Source organism: Saccopteryx leptura, chromosome 5 (genome assembly GCF_036850995.1).
Source record: "Saccopteryx leptura isolate mSacLep1 chromosome 5, mSacLep1_pri_phased_curated, whole genome shotgun sequence".
Taxonomy (NCBI): Eukaryota; Metazoa; Chordata; class Mammalia; order Chiroptera; family Emballonuridae; genus Saccopteryx; species Saccopteryx leptura.
Window position 1 is genome coordinate 80,479,177 of NC_089507.1, and position 25,843 is coordinate 80,505,019.

Below are 25,843 nucleotides of genomic sequence, written 5' to 3' on the forward strand. Positions count from 1 at the left end.
AGATGGTCACTTCTCCTGTGTGCCCTAGGAATCAAACCCAAGATGTCCATAGCCAGGTCAATGCTCTATCGAATCAGCCAGGACCAAAAGAGCTTTTACATTTTTAAAAATTTATTAATTGATTGATTGATTTTAGAGAGAGAGAAGAAGAAAAGAGAAATATCTATTTGTTTTTTCATTTATTTATGCATTCATTTGTTGATTCTTGTATGCACCCTGGCTGAGGATTTACCCTGAAACTTTGGCTTATCTGGACAATGCTCTGAGAGGCAAAATTTTACATTTCTAATGAATTTACATAATCAAGTATATTACATTTTCATGATGAAAGTAAGCTTGAAATTAATAAAAATTATTAGAAAAAGAAACAAATTTCATGGAAATTAAACAGTATGCTTCTAAACAGGTCAAATAAAAATGTGAAATAAAGAATACTTTAAACAAAGTAAAAATTAAGAGACATAAAATGGATGGAATATAGCAAAAGCAATATATAAAGAAATTTATTGCTTTGAAAGCACATATATCTCATCAAAAAGAAAAATAAAAGTGGCCTGGCCTGAGGTGGCACAGTGGATAAGCATCAACCTAGAATGAAGAGGTCACCAGTTTGAAACCCTGGGTTTGCCCAGTCAAGTTACATGCACCAAGCAAGCAATAAACAACTAAACTGAGGCAACGAGGAGTTGATACTTCTTGATCCCCACCTCTTACTGTAAACAATAAATTTTTTTAAAAGGAGAAAAATCATTGTTTTAGCTTCCATTTTAAGAAACTAGAAAAAGGAAAAGCAAAGCAAACCTAAGAAAAGCATTATACATATATACGTGTGTATATGTGTATGTGTGTGTAAGTTTACCATTATTCTATATATATTACCTTTATAATATAAGGAAAATATTATAAAGATAATGAAATAAAAAATAAACATATAATAGAGAAAATCAGCCAGTCAAAAGTTTTTCTCTAAAAAAGAAATTATAAATATTCATAAACCCTTAGTAAGACTAACTACAGAAAAAAAAAAAGAAGAAAGGAAAAAAGAAAAGGAAAAAGGGATGGAGGGAAGGAGGACACAAATCAACAAGACCAGGGAGGTGGGAAGGGGCGTCACTATAAATCTCACAGAAAAAAAAAAAGGAAATATCATGATTAACTTAAAGCAAATATTTTTACAGTTTAGAAGAAGTGGATATATTTCACTAAAGTTGAATTAATAAAAGTAGAGGCCCTAGCCGGTTGGCTCAGCGGTAGAGCGTCGGCCTGGCGTGCGGGGGACCCGGGTTCGATTCCCGGCCAGGGCACATAGGAGAAGTGCCCATTTGCTTCTCCACCCCCCATCCCCCCTCCTTCCTCTCTGTCTCTCTCTTCCCCTCCCACAGCCGCCAAGGCTCCATTGGAGCAAAGATGGCCCGGGCGCTGGGGATGGCTCCTTGGCCTCTGCCCCAGGCGCTAGAGTGGCTCTGGTCGCGGAAGAGCGACGCCCCGGAGGGGCAGAGCATCGCCCCCTGGTGGGCAGAGCGTCAGCCCCTGGTGGGCGTGCCGGGTGGATCCCGGTTGGGAGCATGCGGGAGTCTGTCTATCTCTCCCCGTTTCTAGCTTCAGAAAAATACCAAAAAATAAATAAATAAATAAATAAATGTAGACAAAATAAAAAATATAAAATACAAATAATCCAATATCTACTAAGGTGTTTAAAAGTAGGTTTTGTTATTATTTAGGCATGCCAAAGGCAACCAGTGAGGATGATCAGCACTGACAGGGGAGCTTGTCAGACTCACAGACCCCAAAGGAAGGGAGCATGTCACACCACAGGGGGCCACACAGGGAAGCACCAGTGTTGCTCAGGAGACAGAGTGAGGGGAAAATAAAGGTGTTTCCACAGGAAGGAACAAGTGAGGCCGGGTACACAGATTTAGGGCAGGCTGGTTTAAATCATTTCAGGAGGCTCTGTGTCACAGAGACCTGTCTCCAGTTGTCGGGTACCTGGCCCTGGGCTGATGAGAGGAGGAGAATACTGACCCTGACTGTGAGAACTACATAGAGGAGGTGGTCGATAGTGTGAGCTCTGCATGGATTAGTTTGCATAGAAACGGTACATTTGCAGTATAATCATTTGCTATCTCTAATAACTGGCTAACCCTGGAAGGGAAGTCTCTCTAGAGCAGGCGTCCCCGAACTAGGAACGTGGGCTGCATGCGGCCCCCTGAAGCTGTTTATCCGGCCCCACCGCACTTCTGGAAGGGGCACCTCTTTCATTGGTGGTCAGTGAGAGGAGCACTGTATGTGGCGGCCCTCCAACGGTCTAAGGGACAGTGAACTGGCCCCCTGTGTAAAAAGTTTGGGGACCCCTGCTCTAGAGTCAACAAGGCCCCAGATTCAAAGTATCAGAAACACATGGTTAATAGATAAGGAAATTAAATGCTTTCTTTAAAACCATCCCATAAATAAAATACCAAATCCAGAAGGCTTTAATAGTGAATTCTTATAAATTTTTAAGAAAGAATAACTCTATCTTGCAAAAATAAAGTCTTTGCAAGAATAAGAAGAAAAAGCCAACATTTACTCTATTTAAGAACCAAGCATAGCCTGACCAGGCGGTGGCGCAATGGATAGAGCATCAGACTGGGATGCGGAGGACCCAGGTTCGAGACCCCGAGGTCACCAGCTTGAGCGCTGGCTTCTCTGGTTTGAGCAAAGCTCACCAACTTGGACCCAAGGTCGCTGGCTCGAGCAAGGGTTTACTCAGTCTGCTGAAGGCCCGTGGTCAAGGCACATATGAGAAAGCAATCAATGAACAACTAAGGTGTCGCAACGAAAAACTGATGATTGATGCCTCTCATCTCTCTCCGTTCCTGTCTGTCTGTCCCTATCTATCCCTCTCTCTGACTCTGTCTCTGTAAAAAAAAAAAAAAAAAAGAACCAAGCATAACCTTGACTCCAAAACCTAAAAAAACAAAGTCATTACAAGAAAGAACCTCATGTTCTTCCCCGTCAATAACTATTTTGCCATCACTGCCCTCCTTGTTGGCTTATTTACTGTTATGGAGTGCCTTTCACAGCAAAAGACATGTGGCAACAGGCTTGTGCTCCCAAAATTCACTAGGTGTAGCATACCCACATTACTGAGCAGCAGCTGATCTGAAGGAACAATACAGGAGCTAGCTGAAAACTCAATTATGATGCCAGCTGAAAGACAAGACCTTGAGAGGACAGGGTTTAAACACACATGATGCAATATATGCAAGATATGTCAAATACCTCTTCTATTTCACCTACTAGCACTCATCGAGCTGTTCCTGTATATGTGCCCTGACCAGGAATCGAACTGGCAACCTCTGTGCTTTGGGAGGATGCTCCAACCAACTGAGCTATTTGGCCAGGGCTTAATTTTTTATTAATTGATTGATTTTTATGGGGACAGAGAGAGGAAGGGAGAGAGAGGGGAAGGGAAAGGAAGCATTCATTTGTTGTTCCACTCAGGCATGCGTTGTTGCTTCCCATGCGTGCCCTGACTAGGGATTGAATCCTCAACCTTGTTGTTTTGGGTTGACATTCTAACTGACTGAGCAAACTGGCCAAGGCCTCTTAATTGTTTTTCAGTCTTGATTTTCAAGAGAGGAATGCTTCCACTTAGAGACACAACTCTGATTCTACAAAATTGAAAAATGGTCATCTAGCATTTTGGGCTACTGGTCCCACTGAAACAAAGTAGAGTGTACTGAGGAGCTATTTGTCACAATTAACAAGTGGAATCTGATTTGCTTCTACACAGTGAGAATAGGAAGGACTTTGCCAGGGCTTTTGCTGGGATTCCTCTTAATACTTGTGTATTAAGAATTGTTGAAAAATTACATCAACCAAAAACAGAAGGATCAATAAGGATTCATACCCTTCAAAAATTAAGGTTTGGTCTTTTATCAGATAAAGAATCCTGACAGCTGACATCCTAGTTGAGGGAAAAGAAAACATGGAGAAGGTAAGAGAAGAGGTCAGAAATAGCATCTACAGCCTTAGACTAATTAAGAAATAAAGATGATGGCCGCTACTCAGATAAATTTCTGTGTGTGCATGTGTGTGCATGCGTGTGTGTGTGAACTATTTTCATTTTCCTCTCCCTCCTTTTTTAAAAAGAATTTTGTAAGACACTAACAGTGTACAATTTAGTATTTAGGTAACAATAGAAATTAAATCAATAATTTATAACAGTACTTAGATAACAATATATTTAAATGAACTATGACTAAATTTTCCCAGAGATGAAGATGATCACTTCTTCATCTTCAGATGTGTTGGAAACTTGTGTCTCTTCATTTTGCAGAATGAAAAAAAAAAAAACTTGTTATATAAGGGAGAGTTGTATTATATCAGGCAGAATTACAAAATTGTTTGGAATATTATGTGGAAGTTCAACTGTAGTAAGATGCATATGGATGCTAAGTAGTCAAGGGGGTGATATGTACCAGATATTATGCTATGTCCCAACTCCAAACCTGGGAATCTTCAATCTATACTTGTGCTTTGTCAGATGATTTGTTGTTGGGCTCAGCCAAAAGAGGTGCTAACGGGTATGTATCAGGCTGGTGTAAAAAGAAATTTCACCCTATGAATCTGCTTCTCCTTTGGAGAAACAGCCATTCCTTACCATAGCAGCAAGTGAACCTAGTTTCAATTTTTCTAGCTTGCTTCTGCTTTAGTTTTCTCCTGTGTTACTCTGTACCCTCTCCAACTTTACAACATGAGACCTCTTCCAATTATCTCACTTCTTTATACTTCTCATATCTCTGGCCTTCTTTCTTTCTACTCTTTCTTTCCTCTATTTTTCTACCAATGTCATTTAACTTGTATCAACTTGTTAGTGTTTTCCATATTTGTTCCCTGTGTGCTTTGCAATGATGATACTAATGTAATATTATTTAGTAACTGTAGAAGCCCTGAATAGGAACATAGAACAGAGACACAGTACAGTGTCCTGAGACAAAAGCCACAGTGGCTCCTCTGATGAAAGTACTGAACTCAGTACTGTGCTGAATGCAGCACAATAGGGATAGAATTAGCAATTCCAGTTAATCAATAGGTGGGGTAAATATCTCGAAAGTGAGCTACTTCCCTTACCCTTTTGTCTGCTCTAAAGAAGTTTCCCTTCCTGACTTCCTCATTCTCATCTCTGCTTCGATTTGTGTGTATCAATAAATACTTATACGGACTGGGGGTCATGGCCGTCTCATGAAACCTGTATAGGGGATTGTGAGGCGGTCTCCCCTAAGTCCCATGGTGCATTGCGTGTGGTCTCTGAGTAGTCATTGTCTCTGGGACAAGTGGTGCCTGATGTGAGGAACTGGAACTAAACGACAAGGCACTGCTTTTTTATATGATGGAAACACGTCTTTTCCCCTAAAGGCATTTGTAATTATACAGTGAAATTATTGTTTATCCTTACAAAAATGCTAACAGGAGAACCATTTGTATATAGTTTTGTATAATAATGATGATGAGATACTCAAAAGTTTAATATTCTGAATTGCTTAAAATATGTGTGTTAACTATATCATTGAGATCAGATTCTGTAAATGAATCCAGCATTGCAACCTGCATCAATGGAGATATTAAAAAGATATGAATTCTTAAACATTTAAATATACTGAAAGAAGGTTCACTCCTTATGAATATGTGCATCTGAGTAAGATAATTAAACATTTGAAGTCAATTTCTAAATGTCATGTTTCATTAGTCATAAGTTTATTCTAAAGAGGTTTTAATGGTATTAATTCCATCATTATACCACATGTAGGGTTGCGTATGTAGTCATGTTGGCATCAAAGACAAATGACTAATCCTCTTCATATCACTTTCACCATTATTTTCTCTCTTTTAATTCCCACATAAGCAACAAAACAATGACTGGTTGATATAAAATGCAAGAATCAGATTGGAATGGATGCCACAAATGTAGCATAATTTAACTATCAGAGATTATGCAGAATGAGTCATTGTGCTGCTGTTCATTTTATTTTACTTTCAGTTAATGGTTTATTTTTTATAATAAACTTTCTTTCTTATTAAGTTCAATGGGGTGACATTGGTTAATAAGATTATATAGGTTTCAAGTGTACATTTCGATAATACATGATCTGTATATTGTTTTGTGTGCCCACCACCCAAAATCAAATATGATACCTTCAAAGTTGAAACAGACTGCATTCTCAAAACACTAAAAGTACAACATTTTTTATCATCCAAACAGGAAAGAAAAAAATCATTTCTTTTTGAAGTTTTTATTTACTCCTGAGATTTGTGTAGGGCAATCAAAAATGACTAATGTAAATTGCCATCTTCTCACCATGTGTAAGTACTGACGGGCAAAATCTCACCCAGTCAATAAGCAGGCTCCTAGATCTGGCTCATCACAGTGAATTTTGCTCAGCCATGGCCTTCACTCCTCTTCTCTGTTAGATGAGGATGGCATCCAGCAGTACTTGTTTTTGAACTGAGGAAGCTAGACAATGAAATGAAAACTTTATAGAAAATTTAAATTATAACAGAAGTACAGGAAGTATCAACGTGCACTGTGACCAATTCCCTCTCCAGTGTGTCAGAAATCATTTGCCTAAAGTCCTTTACTTGCACTGATGGGTCTGCAGTTAGAAAATTCATTTGAATGTGCTCTCCTCCACCAACGGTTACGTGAATGATAAAATACCAACAAGCAAACTAGCTAACCAACAAAACAAACTCAAAAACTATGCAAAAAATCTAAGCACTTTCTATAAATATTTGGTTCGAAATTATAAGGAAAGATTGAGAGTAACAGAATAGAGTTTCTAGTCAGAGTAACTTTGATTCTTATGGAATAGTTCAGATGGAATCCATTTTAATATATTTTTACTATCTTCAGGCCCCTAAGGGTCTGTGTCACAGGGCCAAGGGGTCTTTCTTTTGAGCTTCTGAGACACTAGCATGTATTTCACTCTAAATTTGTTTCTATATATTGATTGATTTTAGCTAGAGAGGAAGGGAGAGAGATAGGAACATAGATTTGTTACTGTATGTGCCCTAACCAGGGATTGAACCAGCAACCTCTGTACTTTGGGACAATGGTAACCAACCAATCTATCCAGCCAAGGCTAACATTTCATTCTAACCTGCATATGTTGTCGTTTAAATTTTTAATTGTATTAATGAATCTTCTTTGAGATAATACATTATGAGAGAGTCAGAGCCCTGGCCAGTGGCTCAGTGGATAGAGCGTCAGTCTGGCATATGGATGTCCCCAGTTCAATTCTTGGTCAGGGCACACAAAAAAAGCACCATCTGCTTTTCTGCCCCACCCTCTCCCCCTTTCTCTCCCTCTTCTCCTCCCACAACCAGTGGCTCATTTGGTTCCAGTATGTTGCTGGGCACTGAGGATAGCTGGATTGGTCTGAGTATATCAGCCTCAGGTGCTAAAAAAACCTCTATTGATTGGAGCATGGCCCCAGACAGAGTTGCCAAGTGGATCCCAGTCAGGGTGCATGCGGAAGTCTGCTTCACTATCTCCCCTCCTCTCACCTAAAAATTATTATTATTATTATTATTATTATTATTATTATTAAAAGAGTCTTATGCTTTGTTTCATCCTATGGAGGTCCCTTGAGGCTATAAAAAAAGCTTAAGGTCACTTAGTTTGCCACATGCCCTCAGGGTGAAAGTTAGCTTCAATTCTCTGCTCGGTTCTACCTTAATCTAGTTTTCAGCTTGTGTACTCCTTTTTCTTTCTAATTCTTAGAAGCATTCATAATTTTGATTTGTTTACATTCGATCTAAAATTAATCAGGAGTAATATTTTTATTTTATAATATCTTTACCTTATAAATTAAAATCAAATTATATTGAAGTCTAAAATAAACAGCAAAATTGTCCTTGATCACTCCCTGATTCCATTACCAGAAATGTAGTGGTCCTGTGAACAATTTGGCAGTTAAGGGTGACGACCTCTCTGCACAGTTGAAAATCTTCATATAAGTTTTGATTCCTCAAAAACCTAGTTGCCCTTCAGTGATTACAGGTGGGAGGAATGGTTTCAGGACCTCTGCAGATATGCAAACCCTCCAACGTTCAGATTCCCCATAAAGAATGGTGTAACTCAGTGCACACAGTCAAATCTCTATATCAATGCACTCCCATTTGGGAATCAAAAACAGTACAGGCCCTGGCCAATGGCTCAGTGGATAGAACATTGGCAGGTGTATGGACGTCCTGGGTTCAATTTCTGATCAGGGCACACAGGAGAAGTGACCATCTGCTTCTCTCCCCCTCCCTCTCTCACTTGTCTCCCTCTTCCCCTCCCACAGACAGTGACTTGATTGGTTCCAGGTAGGCAGAGGGGCTGAAGATAGCTCCTTGGGGAGCATCAGCCTCAGATGCTAAAAATAGCTTGGTACTCAAGCATTAGTCTCAGACAGGGTTTCCAGGTAGATCCAACTTGGGGTGCATGTGGGAGTGCCTATCTCCCCACCTCTCACCTAAAAAAAAAAAAAGTACAAGTATTTACTTTTAAAAATATGGGTACAAGTGGGTCCACAGTCAAATTGGTGTTGTGCAGGGGTCAACTGTAATTTCCTTTAACAGTAATTGAGGTATTTAGGTTGGGAGTTGTATTTACCATTACAAATTTAATATAAAATCTTACACTATAATCTCTTAATTTTTCAACATCTGTTCACTCTGCAATAAGAAATTTGAAACATTTTGCTGCCTTACAAACTTTCACCTCTTGATTTTATTCTTTTATTATTGATATTATTATTAGACTTCTAATATTTATATTTTTATTTTATAATTAAGTTCTCTGCAACTTGTGTAGACTTATTTAAAATTAATCAATAATATTAAAACAAGGCTACCATATCATTATTATTTCCTATTAAACTGACAAATGTGGCCATTCACATAGAGAAGTGACTTTCTATCACCAAAGCCCCAACTCTTGAAGATGTCCCAAGCATGAGCAAGAATCGCCTTATTTTTGTTTTTGCTTTTCTCTATTTCACCTAGAAAATTCTCAGTTTCTATTCTCTAGGTTTATGTCACCTTTTTATTGTTTCCCTTTTTCCATTTTGCTAGAAAACCTGCACATACGTGGATAGAGGTACTAAACTTTCCAAGCTCTTTCATGTCAGAAAATTATTGTCTTGACTCAGCTAATTAAAATTCTGGATAGAGGCAAAATTCAACATCTAAAATGATCTTTTCTCAGAAATTTGAGAAAATATTATTTCATAGCTTTGAAATGTGAATGCTGCAGAGAAAGTGTTGAAATCAGTCTATTCCTCCTTCCTTTATAAGTGACCCAGTTACTTTCTATGGAAGCTTCCAGGATGTTTTCTTTATTTCTAGTCTTCTGGAAATGCAAAATAATGTGAAAAACTATGTCTTTTAAAATTCATCCTTCTTGGCATTGTGTTGAGTTCTTCTAATTGAAGATTTATGTCTTCATTCAGCTCAAGACAACTTACTGTTTTTTACATCAAATACTCCCAACTACTATGTCAGCATTGTGCTGCTGGAATGCCTAATAAACAGAGGCTTGACTTGTGTTTAGCCTCCATTGACCGTATTTTCAATCGTTTTGTCTTTTTATATTCAACTAAGGCTATGTTGTAACTTTAATTCTCTCAGTGGGAACTTGTAAAAAGATGGGAGCTGTGCACGTATGCTCTGTATTTCCTATAAAAAAGTAAGTCTGAGTTTTTTTAGATTTTTATGTAAAACTTTTATGTAAAATGTTGAAAATTATACGTCTTAAGGTTGCAGCATATACATATACATAAATTTTAAATATGTTAGAGGTAAATTTTCTATAATTCTTATTTGAATGAAAATTATAAATTAATTCCATTACTGCCCTTGGCCGGTAGGCTCAGTAGCAGAGCATTGGCCTGGCGTGCAGGAGTCCCAGGTTCGATTCCCGGCCAGGGTACACAGGAGAAGTGCCCACCTGCTTCACCCCTCCCCCTCCCCTTCCTCTCTGTCTCTCTCTTCCCCTCCCGCAACCAAGGCTCCATTGGAGCAAAGTTGGCCCGGGAGCTGAGGATGGCTCCATGGCCTCTGCCTCAGGTGCTAGAATGGCTCTGGTCACAACAGAGCAACACCCCAGAAGGGCAGAGCATTGCCCCCTCTGGTCGCAACAGAGCGACGCCCCGGATGGGCAGAGCATTGCCCCCTGGTGGGCATGCCAGGTGGATCCCGGTCAGGCGCATGCGAGAGTCTGTCTGACTGCCTCCGTTTCCAACTTAAGAAAGATACAAAAAAAAAAATTAATTCCATTATTTTATAAGTTTAACATCAGTTTGGATCTGAGATCAATAATTTGGATTTTTCATTATCTAATTTTCATATACCCACATGTTTGAAGGGTATTTCTATTTGCATAAGTGATTCAAAATCAAAGTATTCTGTGACTAAACTATTTGCTTCTTGGATAAGCAGAATCTCATCTAATACCTTTAGTTGTTACTGCTTCGTGAGAAAACAACAGCAACAAAAAAATAATACTGCCTGACCTGTGGTGGCGCAGTGGATAAAGCGTCGACCTGAAAATGCTGAGGTCACCAGTTCAAAACCCTGGGCTTGCCTGGTCAAGGCACATATGGGAATTGATGCTTCCAGCTCCTCCCCCCTTCTCTCTCTCTGTCTCTCCTCTCTCTCTCTCTCTCTCTCTCTGTGTGTGTGTCTCTCCCTCTCCTCTCTAAAACGAATAAATAAAAAATAAAAATAAATAAAAAAAATAATACCAAAGAAGAGTTTCCATATCCAGTCAGAGACACAGTTAAATAAGAAAAATGTAAAGAAGTTAGGAATAATTATATAGTTAAGGAACTCATCTTCCTTTAAAGCGGATCTCCACCATCTTTTCACTACAAACTAAACTATAACATATACATATGCATTCCTATGGGTACCTGAAGAGATTAACATTGTTTTTCCACAGTATCTAAATATAATGTTATGATAGACATAACTATGAATTCATTCTAAATATTCTTAAGCTTAAAAGTTTTATATTAGTTTTAAATTATTTATGGCACACTTCAAAGTGGATACTAAGCAGAGTAAGACAATGACTCACTTGAAAAATACAATACAATCCTAAAACCCCTCAAAAGGAAGAAATCATTTATTAAAAACACATTTACTTAATGATTATGAGAACCTCTTACATGTCAAGAAAACTGCCAGATAATTTTTAAATCGAGCACCCATTTATGATCAAAACTCTCGGCAAAATGGGAATACAGGGAACATACCTCAACATGATAAAGGCCATCTATGACAAACCCACAGCCAACATCATACTCAATGGGCAAAAATTAAAAGCAATCCCCTTAAGATCAAGAACAAGGCAGGGGTGCCCCCTTTCACCACTCTTATTCAACATAGTCCTGGAAGTCCTAGCCACAGCAATCAGACAAGAAGAAGAAATAAAAGGCATCCAAACTGGAAAAGAAGAAGTAAAATTATCATTATTTGCTGATCATATGATACTGTACATAGAAAACCCTAAGGTCTCAGTCAAAAAACTACTGGACCTGATAAATGAATTCAGCAAGGTGGCAGGAGATAAAATTAATATTCAAAAATCAGAGGCATTTTTATACACCAACAATAAACTATCTGAAAGAGAAATTAAGAAAACAATCCCCTTCACTATTGCAACAAAAAATTAAATAAACTACCTAGGAGTAAATTAAACCAAGGAGGTTAAAGACTTGTACTTGGAAAATTATAAAATATTGATGAAAGAAACCAAGGAAGATACAAACAAGTGGAAGCATAAACTGTGTTCATGGATAGAAAAAATAAACATCATTAAAATGTCTATATTACTCAGAGCAATTTCTAAAGTCAATGCAATTTCTATTAAAACACCATTGACAAACTTCAAAGATAGAGAACAAATATTCCAAAAATTTATATGGAACCAAGAAAGAACACGAATAGCCACAGCAATCTTGAAAAAGAAGAATAAAGTGGGTGGTATCACACTTCCTGATATTGTTATACTACAAGGCCATTGTACTCAAAACAGCTTGATACTGGCATAAGAACAGGCATATAATCAATGGAACAGAACAGAGAACCCAGAAATAAACCCACACCTTTATGGACAATTGATATTTGACAAAAGAGGTAAAAGCATACAGTGGAATAAAGACAGTCTCTTTAATAAATGGTGTTGGAAAAATTGGACAGGTACATGCAAAAAAATGAAACTAGATCACCAACTTACACCATTCACAAAAATAAACTCAAAATGAATAAAAGCCTTAAATGTAAGTCATGAAACCATAGGCAGTAAGCTCTCTGACATCTCTCGCAGCAATATATTTGCTGATTTATCTCCATGGGCAAGTGAAATAAAGGACAGGATAAACAAATGGGACTATATCAAACTAAAAAGCTTCTGCACAGCTAAAGACAATAAGAACAAAATAAAAAGACAAACTACACAATGGGAGAACATATTCGCCAATACCTCTGATAAGGGATTAATAACCAAAATTTATAAAGAACTTGTAAAACTCAACACCAGGAAGATAAACAATCCAATCAAAAAATGGGTAAAAGAAATGAATAAACACTTCCCCAAAGAGGACAGACAGATGGCAAATGGGCAGATGAAAAAATGTTCCACATCACTAATTATTAGAGAAATGGAAATTAAAACCACAATGAGATATCACCTCACACCAGTCAGAATGGCGCTCATTAACAAAACAACACCTAATAAGTGCTGGCAAGGATGTGGAAAAAAGGGAACCCTCCTGTACTGCTGGTGGGAATGAAGACTGGTGCAGCCACTGTGGAAAACAGTATGGAGATTTTTCAAAAACTTAAAAATGGAATTGCCTTTTGACCCAGCCATCCCACTTTTAGGAATATATCCTAAGAATACCACATCTCTGATTCAAAAGAAGAAATGCACCCACATGTTTATGGCAGCATTGTTCACAATAGCGAAGATCTAGAAATAATCCAAGTGTCCCTTAGTGGACGAGTAGATTAAAAAACTGTGGTACATACACACAATGGAATACTTTGCGGCCATGAAAAAGAAGGAAACCTTACCTTTTGTGACAACATGGATGGACCTGGAAACTATTATGCTATGTGTAATAAGCCAGGCTGACAAAGAAAAATACCATATGACCTCACTCATTTGAGGAATCCAATGAACAATGTGAACTGAGGAGCGGAATAGAGACAAAGGCAGGATCAAAGGGACCAGAAGGTAAGTGGACAGAGGAAAAGGGGATGATAAGATGATGGAATGACAGAAGGGAAAGAGATTGGTAAAATTATATACATATAACACAGCATTATAGAGAGCAGAAAAGCAAATGCTGGAGGGAATGGGGGAGGGTTTGGGGCAAGGGGGCAAGGAGGAGGTTGAGGGGAAAATGGGGGAGGGGGGATGTACTCGGTGGGACACTTGTATCTATGTAAACACAAAAAATTAAAATTTAAAAAAATTACAAACAAAGCTGTGAACCAAACTGATTATTATGCTTATACTATAATTTAGCATATAAATAATTTCAATAATAACCTTATGGTTTATAATAATAAGGTGTTTATACCATATGTAATTTTTAAACCCTAAATTATTGGTATTAGATATAAGAAATATTATTTTGGTATTCACATGTTACCTTATAATCAACAGGCCCAGGAGTAGTAAAAGCTTCTTTCTGATATGAGAAGAAAGTCTGAGGAACAGAAGACCCCAATGCACTTTTCCTTTGTTGTTTTAAGCATGTTTTGCTAAACTTGTCAATGATAGTATTATTTAAGAAATTATAAAACCCAGGACCTAAAATTAAGAAGATAATGTATAAGAGTAAACATGCTTTTAAATTTTTAAATGAAGTAACTGAAAATTATTTTTTAGAAAGAGCTCTCATATATTGTTAGCAGAATGCAAAATGATATGCCACTTTAAAAAACAATTTGTCAAATTCTTATGAAGTTAAATGTATACTTACCATATGGCCTAGAAATTCTACTCCAGGTACTTACCCAAGAGAAATGAGAAGTACTAAATTGTCCATCAGCTGAACAGATAATCAAAATGTGCTATACCCAGACAATGGAAAACTACTCAGAAATAAAAAGGAAAAATAAACGCAATAACATAAATAGACCTCCAAAACGTCTACTAAGCGAAAGAAGACATAAAAAATCCTGAATAATGGGTGATTCCATTTATGTGAAATTTCAGAAAATACATAGTCATAATGATAAAAATAGTCCACAGCATTGGGGCCAGGAGTGGGAATGGAAATTAACTGCAAAGGGGCATGAGAAACTTTAAGGGTGATGGAAATGTTTTCAAAACTTGATTGCCCTGGTGGTTACCTGACTATATACATTTACCAAAACTCATCAAACAGTATACTTAAAATGAATTATTTTTGTGTGTAAATTATACCTCAATCAAAGAAGGAAGGAAAGAAGGAAGGATAGGAGGGAGTAAAAGAAGAAGGAGGGAAGGAGGGTGGAAGGGGAGGGGGAGGGAGAGAGAAGGGGAAGGAGGGAGGGAAGAAGGAAGGAATGAAGGAAGGAAGGAAGGGTGGGAGGGAGGGAGGGAGGAAGGGAGGGATGGAGGATTCTTGAAACCAAAAGGTATTGAAAAGTTAATGTAGCAACATTAAAAATCAGTTTGAAAATATATCACCTATCATCCAATTTTTCTATCACAGCAGTTATTTTAAGTTTTTTACCTTCAGCTTTTAGCGCATATTTATAAGCAAGAATATTTTCTATGGGAAAAATCTGAGAGAATAACATTTCTTTTTTTTTCATTCAAATAATATAAACAACTTTTTATGCCACTGAAAAAGTTTTTATCAAGACATTCAAAAATCTGAAACAAATAAAGTTGACCCCATGCAGGATTAAGGGCACTGACTCTCATGCAATCAAAAATCTGTGCGTAACTTAAGTCGGCCTTTCACATATGTGGATTCTCAGTCACAGATCATAAAAACTCATTTGTATATGTTTTATAATTCAGTATTTTTTAAAAAAAAATCAGTTTCAGTGAGCAGCAATATGCATAAAATGCAATATGATATTCTTGAAAGAATACTCGCTTTGGTTATACTCACATGAATGAGTTCTAAAAAATAAGCTCTGCAACTAAATAGGTATGAAACGTCACTTAATCTCTTGATTTTCTGGGTTTCAAGTTCTTCTCTAAAGGTAATAGGAATTGACTAGATCAGTGCTACTCAAAATGTGGTATTGTGGACTGCTGGCTGTCCAAGAGCAACCTTAAAAAAAAGGAACTTACAACTAAATGTAAATTGAATATTTTACTAAGCACTTTGTAACTGGTCTTTCTCCATGGGAAGATTGTTGGCTTACATTCCAGGGCATCTCCTTTCTCACTGCAGGCAGGAAATAGTTGGCAAATGGGCACTTTGAGTAGCATAATGCTAGATCAGGGGTCCCCAAACTACGGCCCGCGGGCCACATGCAGCCCCCTGAGGCCATTTATCCGGCCCCCGCTGCACTTCTGGAAGGGGCACCTCTTTCATTGGTGGTCAGTGAGAGGAGCATAGTTCCCATTGAAATACTGGTCAGTTTGTTGATTTAAATTTACTTGTTCTTTATTTTAAATATTGTATTTGTTCCCGTTTTGTTTTTTTACTTTAAAATAAGATATGTGCAGTGTGCATAGGGATTTGTTCATAGTTTTTTTTATAGTACGGCCCTCCAACAGTCTGAGGGACAGTGAACTGGCCCCCTGTGTAAAAAGTTTGGGGACCCCTGTGCTAGATACTGGCTAGATAATGCTTTAGGTTCCTTCTGGATCAAATGTGATCAAATCATTCTGTATGGCCAAGTCCTCTCTACTCTTGATATTTATAAGGTATTTCTCAAGGAAGCTGCCCATAAACTATTCTCCATTTTTCAAATATTCCAGTTCTAAAATCTATTCCCCAAAAGTGTCTACCAAAATTTCTGTTACCCCAACTCTCAGAAAATCTAAAAGCTAGTATGTTCAATTCCTGCCATCTTCCAAATTCTTCCACTGATAATGCTTAAGAAGAAGGTAAACAGAAAGTGTAATGAATACTACTCAGGCCACTATTTAAGATAATTAAAAGACAAGTATTTCTGATCTTTCTTCTGGCATGAAAGTATAATATATTACAAGTGAGCTTAAATATAAGGACCGCAAGGTATATACATCTCAGGTACTACTTTATTAAGCTTATTTGAAAAGCCATTTTGATCAAAATTGTGCTCATGGTAGAGGTTTTTCATTTAATTTTCCAGTCAGTAGATGTAGAAAAGCCCAGAATTCTCAAAGTTTGACAGTTTAGGGGTACCTTCTAACTTGCTCTAATTGATGGGTCCAATTCGTTACTGTACTCTAATATCTACGTGGGAAAAAAAACCCCACAAAATTCCATGAAGGCCATTATCACTAATTCTTAAGATTCAGAATTAGATTTTAGAGGTCATCATAATTTCAACTTTATCCTTTACAAATAAACTAGCCTTTGGGTAATTTGTAATACTGTATTCATCATACACTAGACCATCAAATTGAAAACAAGATCCAATCTTAAAGCAGTTAGGTCAGTCAAAAGAATCATATTTAGAAATAATTTGGATTTCAGATTCATGATAAGCTCGATAAGACAGACTCAGCCAGGAGAGTGCCCAGCCCCTACATATGGCCTCTTTCTCCAGAATGGCACTCTTAGACTTCTAGAAAGACGCTGAGGCCCCCAACACCAAGTATTTCAACAGGCCTAGGTTTATGCATAAAGTACATGATTTAGCCTGAGAATGTTAAACTATCACTTTCACTGCATGCTAGTGTTTAAGAAAGACCCCGGCTAGCCAAGATTGTTTAAAAAATTAAAATTAAAAAAAAAGCCACCAGGCTAGCCAAGATTGAAGGGGAGAAGAATAAGACTCAACCTCTGAATGGCATGAGCAGTAAGTAATGCTGCACTGGAAGTATAGTATTACCATAACAAACTGCCATAGCCACATTTGCTGCAATGGTTTTGGATCAGGCAATGGGGTCAGAAGCTGAAATAACTTCAAGATTTAGAGAAAGAGCCTTGAAGAAACAGTTGGTGATGGCGTAAAGGACAGTAATAAAGATGTTATTGAAGGTTAGAGAAACTAATTTCCATTATATAATGACAGAAATGTTAACAGAACTAATGTTTGGGATAATGAAGAAAATACCTAATAAATTAGTAGATTCTAGTTAAGGAGATTTCTAGGCTGAGTAGCTAAAGTGTCAACTAATTGCTTTTAGCTGTGTGTGCAAAGGTATGAATAGAAAGACATGAGTAAAACTTTTCAGTTTTCCAGAAGACTTTATAGGAAATAAAAAGAAATCAGTATTTTCTGGGTTTGAAAGTAAAACTGTTTTTCATCAGCAGACTCTCTAAATATCAGAAGCTCTCAAAGCAGGACATCGTCTGAGGGCAAAGACCAAACCCAGGGTTTGGCTATAAGATCTCAGAGATACAAAACTTCATGGAACCTCTCACTTAAATAAAAGGGCCTCTAAGAATTTTGCAGCTATATATCATAGACTCTCTTGGGTAAGCCAATAGTGCTCCTAAGAATTTAAGAGTATCACCAAAGGTGACCAAACCTAGACACGGGTTTCTTCTACTAAGCACATGTGAGTATGGGTTTATATAGTATATTTGATTATAAACTAATATAATACAGACTTTCTATAAAAAAATTGTACCAACTTGGAATGAAAAGAACAACAGAAAACAGTGCAAAATAAAAAGGGGCTTATAGACTCCAGTCTTCTGTGTGCAGGAAGCAGGCTAAAAAAGCTCCAGATGCAAACAGCCTATTACCTATAGAAAGGAAGGATGAGTCGAAAGATGAAACCAAAAGCCCAAATGGTAAGTGAAGAACCAAGCACCATGAATATCATTCCCAGAGAGCTCCACTGGGACCTAATCAAGAAAATGGCAACACACGCCTGGTTGGATTTCAGAATTGCTATACCCTGTGACTGCTCTGGGCCACCAATTTTCCCTCTTTTTTGAATAGGAATAGCTACTATGATTATCCCATCTCTCTCCCACTACTGTGTGTTGAATTTGTGGAGCTCACAACTTGCATCTTTAGTTCACAGCTCTTTGGATAGAGAGGAATCCCACTCAAGAAGCTGATCTGAGGTGCCATACCCAAGAATCCTCACTTGCACCCATATCTGACTCACATAACAAGATCCTGGACTTCAAGAGTATACCATAATTCCATAAGACTCTGGAGGCCTTGAGAAGGCATGTAGGAAAATCATAAGTATTTTGTGGCCAGAGGGTAGTCTATAGTAGGTTAAAGATGGCCACAGATACTTAGCTAACCTTGTCATTGAGAGAGTGTTTCATATCCTTCTGTTCAATACATGCCACCCTGAGTAACTTGGTTGACTAATAGAATGTGACAGAAACGTTGTCCTGGCATTTCTGAGGATAGGTCATAAAAAACCTTGCAGCATCCTTCCAGGTCTGTGGTGCCCTGAACTACCATATTAAATGAACAACTACCTGGGGTTGCAATGCTGGAGCTGTGTACCCACTTTGAATGACAGTTCTGTCTGAGCTCTGCCTTCCAGCGATCTCGTATATAATGAGACATAACAGAAAAATCTTTTTATTGTAGGCCACTAAGTTTGTTACACAGCCACAGATAACTGTATGTTCACAACTAGATAGGTTATTTTGGTGCTCTATTCTTAGCTCTGTATACTGGAATACCCACTGAGAATACTAGAATATGTGATTGGATGTCCCCAAAACTGAATTTTAACAAAACTGAGTATCATAAGTGATATTACTGGCAGTGACCAGATAGTTGATGTATTAAATATATATATATGAATATACATATATTCATCCACCAGGAGAAAACTAGGAAATTCACTGAATAAAGAAAAATAAAACAAAATTACAAATCAGATGTGTGACATGTTGAATTGAAACCTTACCAAAATTATGTTTTTATGTATCTGTGTTTAGTATATAGTTAATGTTTTAAAAAACCATTGTAGACTTAAAATGACAACATAAACTATAAAACAACAGCAACAAAAAAGACTGTACTCTGGTGCATTCATCTTGGTAAGAATATTAAGTTACATCACGTTAAACTGTCGTAACACGTGTGTTCATCACTCACCTGGCATTGCCTCTGTCTGGGAGTCCTGTGTGAATCGAGCAGCACTTTGACCAAATGGAATATTTTTCAATGTTGGTGTTTTCTTCAAGGACTTGAAAGCAGTTCGAGATTTATTACATGTGCCAGGAGCTGCGGCAGTTGATCTCACAGGTGCAAATCTCTAGGGAAGAATGGGAAAATATACTAATGAGAAACTGCAGTACATTTTGATACTTCATGAGTTAAAAACTGCCTTCTCAGTAATATAAAATCTAGAGTGTAATTTACTGCTTAATGGAGTGAAGAAAATGTAGATGAATTAAAATTTGGTACCTATCAAAACATAAAATATATAGCTTTTAATAGAATCATCTATATACTAATACAGCAATGCATTATGTACTTTACTATGCCAGATAGACTTTTTGAAGAAAATCATCTTAATATGAGATTCTAGATGACAGGGTACGGCCTAGATTCATCTATTTACATGCCATGACATGTGCTTTTTTTGGTTTGCCCACTCTCTGTTTCTCTTTTTCTGTTTGTCCATTTCTCCCTCCCTTTCTCTAGATATAGATATATAGATAGATATATAAATATAGAGATATATATAAAAATATATACTCAGATACACATGCATTTACATATAGAACCATTTAATGAAAAGTGATATATGCCATGGTCCTTTACCCTTAAATACTTTGGTATGTATTTAATAAAAATAGGGATATTTTCTACTTATCTGAAGTACAGTTATCAACTTCAGTAAATGTATCAGTGATACACTTTTATCTGATCTAGCATTCATATTCCAAATCTGTCAGTTGATCTAATAATGCCTCTAGGCCAATTTTCCCTTTCAGTACTTAATTTAGTCTAAGGGCATATACTGCTTTTAGTCTCCTTTAAAGTAGGAATATTTCTACAGTTTTCCTTTGTGCTTTGTGATTCTGGTAGAAAAATAGAACCTTCTTTAGTTGGGGTTTCTCTGATGCTTCCTTGTGATTATATTCAGGTTATGCATTTCTGAACAGAATACTAAATAGGTGATGTTGTGCCTTTCTCAAAATATCATATCTGGAAGTATACAACACCCTCTAGACTCACAGGTGATTTTAATTTTCATGCTACCTAACATTCCACCTGCATTTATCAATAAGCATTAAGCATTCTATTTAAAACAAGAGTCTTCCCTTCTCCTCAATTATTTATTTTTCTATTTATCTAGCCACTTATCTATCTATTTGGACTCATCCAAATGGACTAATGAATACTTTTTTAATGATTTATAATTAATTATTGTTATTTTACCAGTGGGGCGCCCTTCAAGTTGTTTCATATGTTCCTATGCTATGCCTTCATTTTTAAAAAATACATTTCCTACTTTCTGACATAAGAAGATGTTATATGTTCATTTTTAACTTATTCTACACAGTTCCTGCTTCTTGGCTCAGTTAACAGACAGAGATAGAATACATATCTATATATCTATGTCTATACAAACAAATAGACACAGAGAGACACATCACTCACATACATATATATGCATATATACATATATATTTTTTAAATAATAAATTCACATCAAAGCCTTCAATTCAAATCTGTCTCATGGGGCTGTTTCTCACATATCCAATCTATATTTGTGTGTCCCTTCCGCCACAGTGAAAACCTGATTCCCAATATCAACTTTTAGCTTAAAGCTGTAATACAGTATATCTAAAATAGTTTCATGCTTGCTTCACCTATACCATTACAATAACCAACCTAATAAAATGAATTCAGAATTTCTTTGCAATTGCTCATTACAACTCCATTCTATCCTAGCCAAGACTGATACAGTCAAATACTATAGTTACCTGGATTATTCTTTCTTTTTTTTCCTCTTCAGTGTGGTTAAGAGTATACATTTGAAATACAGTGGTTCATTTGTTTCCATTTGCTTTCAATTTTAAGTTATTTTTTAAAAAAAAACCTTCCCATTGATTTTATTTTCAAATACATGAAACATTGACATGCTTCCAAAAGATAAATATATATTAAATATATACTTTAAAAAGTATATTCAAAGAAGTGATGCTCTCTCTTTCCTTCTACCTGTGGATGCTGTGCCCTGAGGGGGAAAATGTCCAAATTTATAACATTTGCTAATTTCCATGGTATAAATACATCACCATGGTGGCTAATTTCACACTACCAACATAACATCAACCAACATGCAAGCTGGAAAAATAAATGTTCACTCTTGCAAGCCAGTAAACATGACTCCAGTATGCCAGTGACTCCACTCTACCTCCTCACCATCCCTTGTAGGTAACCAGCTTCATTTTTATTTTTGATGTGTTGATATAAAGATAAGCAGTTATGTGTACATTTCTTTCTTTTTTTTTTTCTGAAGTTGGAAACTGGGAGGCAGTCAGACAGACTCCTGCATGCGCCTGACTGGGATCCACCCGGCACGCCCACCAGGGGGCGATGCTCTGCCCATCTGGGGCGTTGCTCTGTTGCAACCAGAGCCACTCTAGCGCCTGAGGCAGAGGTCACAGAGCCATTCTCAGCACCTGGGCCAACCTTGCTCCAATGGAGCTTTGGCTGCGGGAGGGGAAGAGAGAGACAGAGAGGAAAGAGAGGGGGAGGGGTGGAGAAGCAGATGGGCACTTCTCCTGTGTGCCCTGGCCAGGAATCGAACCCGGGACTCCTGCACACCAGGCCGACACTCTACCACTGAGCCAACCAGCCAGGGCATGTGTACATTTCTTATTGTCCCTTCTTTCTTACACAAAAGGTAATATATTACATATGCCCTCTTACATTTTATACAGTAGATAAATCTTAACACTACCAAAATATATATATTTAATGGAAATAACAAAAAGGACTCTCTAAACTTTTCTTCTAAATACTATCTTATTACTTAGATGCTGAGTAAAATATTTTTTAAATGGCAGCATATGGAATTACTTGAGGAGTTCTAAAAAGAAAGTATACTGATGCCTGGGCCCCAGTCTGGACTAACTGTATCAATCTCTAGGAAAGAGGGAAGAGGCACCGGGTATTAAAAGGTATTAAAATTCCCTAGGTGTTTCTACTACACAGCAAGAGGAAGAGTATTGTTGTAAAGGAAATCTTATGTTTGAAGATTAATAGTTGAAGATACAAGGAAATTCAATGCATTAGATCAGGGGTAGTCAACCTTTTTATACCTACCGTCCACTTTTGTATCTCTGTTAGTAGTAAAATTTTCTAACCGCTCACCGGTTCCACAGTAATGGTGATTTATAAAGTAGGGAAGTAACTTTACTTCATAAAATTTATAAAGCAGAGTTACAGCAAGTTAAAGCATAATAATAATAATTAATTACCAAGTACTTTATGTTGGATTTTTGCTATGTTTGGCAGAATAAATCTTTATAAAACAACTTATTATAGTTAAATCTATCTTTTTATTTATACTTTGGTTGCTCCACTATTGCCCACCGTGAAAGCTGGAATGCCCACTAGTGGGCGGTAGGGACCAGGTTGACTACTACTGCATTAGATAGAGTATCAGACAACTCCTTAAATCAATAACTAAAATAAGTAGACCAAAAACATAATTTGTCTTTATACCTATAAACCAAAAATTGTGTCTTATGTTCACCTTGTCAATTGCATTATCACTTTTTTGAATACATCTGTTCATGTTCAATTAAGCACTGATACTACCCCTAGCAAGCAGCCCTGTTAGTTTTAACTCCTCCATATCTCTCACCCCAGAACCAGTATTCTTTTCTTCATCATTCCTATAATCAAAATTGATATCATAATCTTCACCATTTCTGAAAATATATTTAAAATATTATAATTAATGCCAAGTAATGTCAAATTAGAACTATATATTGGATGAACAGAAATACTATAAAAACTGAGAGTTTTAGCTTTAAAATTATATTTTAAAAATATCAAGCGTACACATATGCATAACAACCTCTTACCATATACTTATTTTGTGTAGTTACCTTAAGTATCATCAAGTTCCTCACTGCAGAAGCCTCATATTTATTCTTGATTCTTCCTCAAGTCCCTCACCACAATATCTAACCCATTAAAAAGTCATGTTAATTATATCTCCAAAATATACCTGCAATCTATCTACTTGTCTTCAAGGTGGTGCCTCTGAGGTACAATAAAACCAAAGTAGTCTCCTGCAGTCATCTGAAGGTTAAAAACCTTCCCAAGTCAAGTAAGATAATCAGAGCTGTATGCAGTACAGTTAGTAAAATGTTACAACTACATTAATCTAGAAGCTGCTACATTAAAACATGTTTGCTAGCATTGTAATGTTCCAGCTTAGAAATATCTTAGATACCTTCAAGTCCCTTTAGTATATACCCTGCAGAGTGTGAAATGATGACTGTGAAATAGACATCATTAATAAAGGCCCCAGTGGTAGTTGTTGACATGACCTATGGCCTGGCTCCACAAGAGTCTCCAACCTTCTCTGCAAGAAATGCACGTCCTCATAGGTTACATGTTAACACTGCACACATTCATTGACAAGGTATATTTAAAAACTCACACTAAAATCTCTTCTACACTAAACTGAATTTTTACATATGCAAATTTGCATAATAGAAAAATGTTTAATAGATGGTTTCAGTTCAAATATTCATCTTTGCATATTATTGCTAATATTATAATCTTACTTCATTTCATTTTACCCACATCTTTTGGTAATATGATTTTCCCAGGCCATGTGGGTTTCCAATTTGCTTAAATATCACTTCCCTTTTTATAATCTCCCTGAGCATCATTGGATTTGTTGCTGGCTTCACATTATACCTATTATACTCTACTTATGAAAATGACTATAGACCATTACCTGGGATTGAGAAAAAAAAGCACATGATGCATCATTTCCATTTGGTGTCATACTTTCATTCTCTTGAAATTGACTTTTAATGTTATATTTCCCAGGTCCTGGTACTCCCTAAATCATTACAGAAAAAAAAAAAAAATACATGTTCTCATTAAGAAAGCACTTATAGCACCTAAGGAAACAGTTGGCTAAATATCTGAACAAAACCTTCAGGGATTTTGAGCAAATTCCTATATGATATTACCAAAGCACCACATTAAAAGGCAAACCAAAATAAACTTCTTAAGAGAAAAAAAAATAGATAAAGAAATTTTCCTTATCAAAGCTTCCCAGGAACCTGAAAACACACTACTTAAAACTTTGCTGCCCTCTACTGATAGAACTCAGAAAAAAGACATGTAGCTCTTCATGTGATTAAATATTACAATGAATAAAAATGACTTCTACATTTCTTCCATTTAAATGTGTGTGTATATATATAGTGTGTGTATATATATATACATACATATATACATATATATGTACATCCAGCTCTAAAGATTTTACTGTTTTCCAAATTTCTATTAACCAATAGACTGTTTTATTTGCAATAAACTTAAGAATATATTTTAACTATAAATGTTAGAAAATGTAGGATATTAAGCTTCTTACTAAATACTTTACAACAGATAAAATTAATTACTAAACAGTTAAATTGAGTTTTTATTATCTTACTAATACAATTTGAATATATACTAAGAATTTCTATTTATGCATCATCAAATATTTTAATTACTTTTTTAAACATACCTTTCATATTATAAAAAAGTTAGATTCAAATCTTCTGATTTATATATACCTTCCTAACTTTCCTATGTTAGAATCATTCCTTTACTTTGAATTAAATATTTAGCTTATAACATATATATAATGAAATTCTATTAGCAAATCCTGTCACCTCTATCATTATATGTACAAATCCAAACACTTCTTTCTGCCTCCACAAATGCCACTCTGATCCAAGCTACCATCTGTTACCTAGATTACTGTGAAATCTTTCTAACTGCCCACTGACTTCCACCCTTGTGAAATCCACTTTCAGTGTATTTTCAAAACAGGAGTTAGCGATGAATCCAGTGAAGTCCCCAAGTCAGATTGCACCTCTCCCCTTCCCAAACCCATCTGAGTTTCCAGTCTCACTCCATGCAAAAACCAAGGTCCTGAGTGTGATATGAATTTCACCCCCACACCTATTTTTATCAACCTAACCTCATCTCCCACTATTCTCCATACTCTATTTATTCTGGTCTCAAAAATACCCAGCATATATTTACCACAGGACCCGTGTGCTTGCCATTCTTTCTGCTGGAACGTTCTCTTAGCTCCAGGGCTCACTTCATTCCGGTCAGGCACTATGCAATGTCACCTTGGCAGTGTGTCGTTGCCAGTCCAAACTAAAATTTCAGTGCCTGCCCCAAACAATTCCTGTCCCCTCTTCTACCTCTTTTGTAACCTAACCATTTTTTACTATTCAAAATACAGTTTTCTGCCATGCTGTGAGCTTCAAGGCAGTTTTTTCCCTGTTTTGTTCACTGCTATATCTATAGAGTATAGAAGAGTACCTGCACCACAGTAAGTGCTCAGTAAATATTTGCCAGAGGATGGCTGAAAAGACAAATGCATGTATTGAATCCCATATTTTCACTAATCATATAATGAATTCAGAGATATGTTCCTCTGGGAAACATGTAGTTCCCAATAAGAACATTAGCCATTTCTAATTATAGTAAAGTGTCTTAA

At 36.7% G+C, this 25,843-nt stretch overlaps 1 protein-coding gene across 1 annotated transcript in view; it reads right to left on the reverse strand.

Moving 5' to 3' along the window:
- Positions 1-6,433: 6,433 nt before the first annotated feature.
- The window catches only part of STPG2 (sperm tail PG-rich repeat containing 2), a 140,473-nt gene continuing 121,063 nt past the window's right edge, over positions 6,434-25,843 (reverse strand). Inside the window, exons 6-8 of the mRNA XM_066386550.1 lie at positions 19,225-19,384; positions 13,692-13,852; positions 6,434-6,496 (exon numbers count right to left, since the gene is read on the reverse strand). Coding sequence (XP_066242647.1) covers positions 6,434-6,496; positions 13,692-13,852; positions 19,225-19,384 — 384 coding nt within the window. The remainder of the gene's footprint in view (positions 6,497-13,691; positions 13,853-19,224; positions 19,385-25,843) is intronic.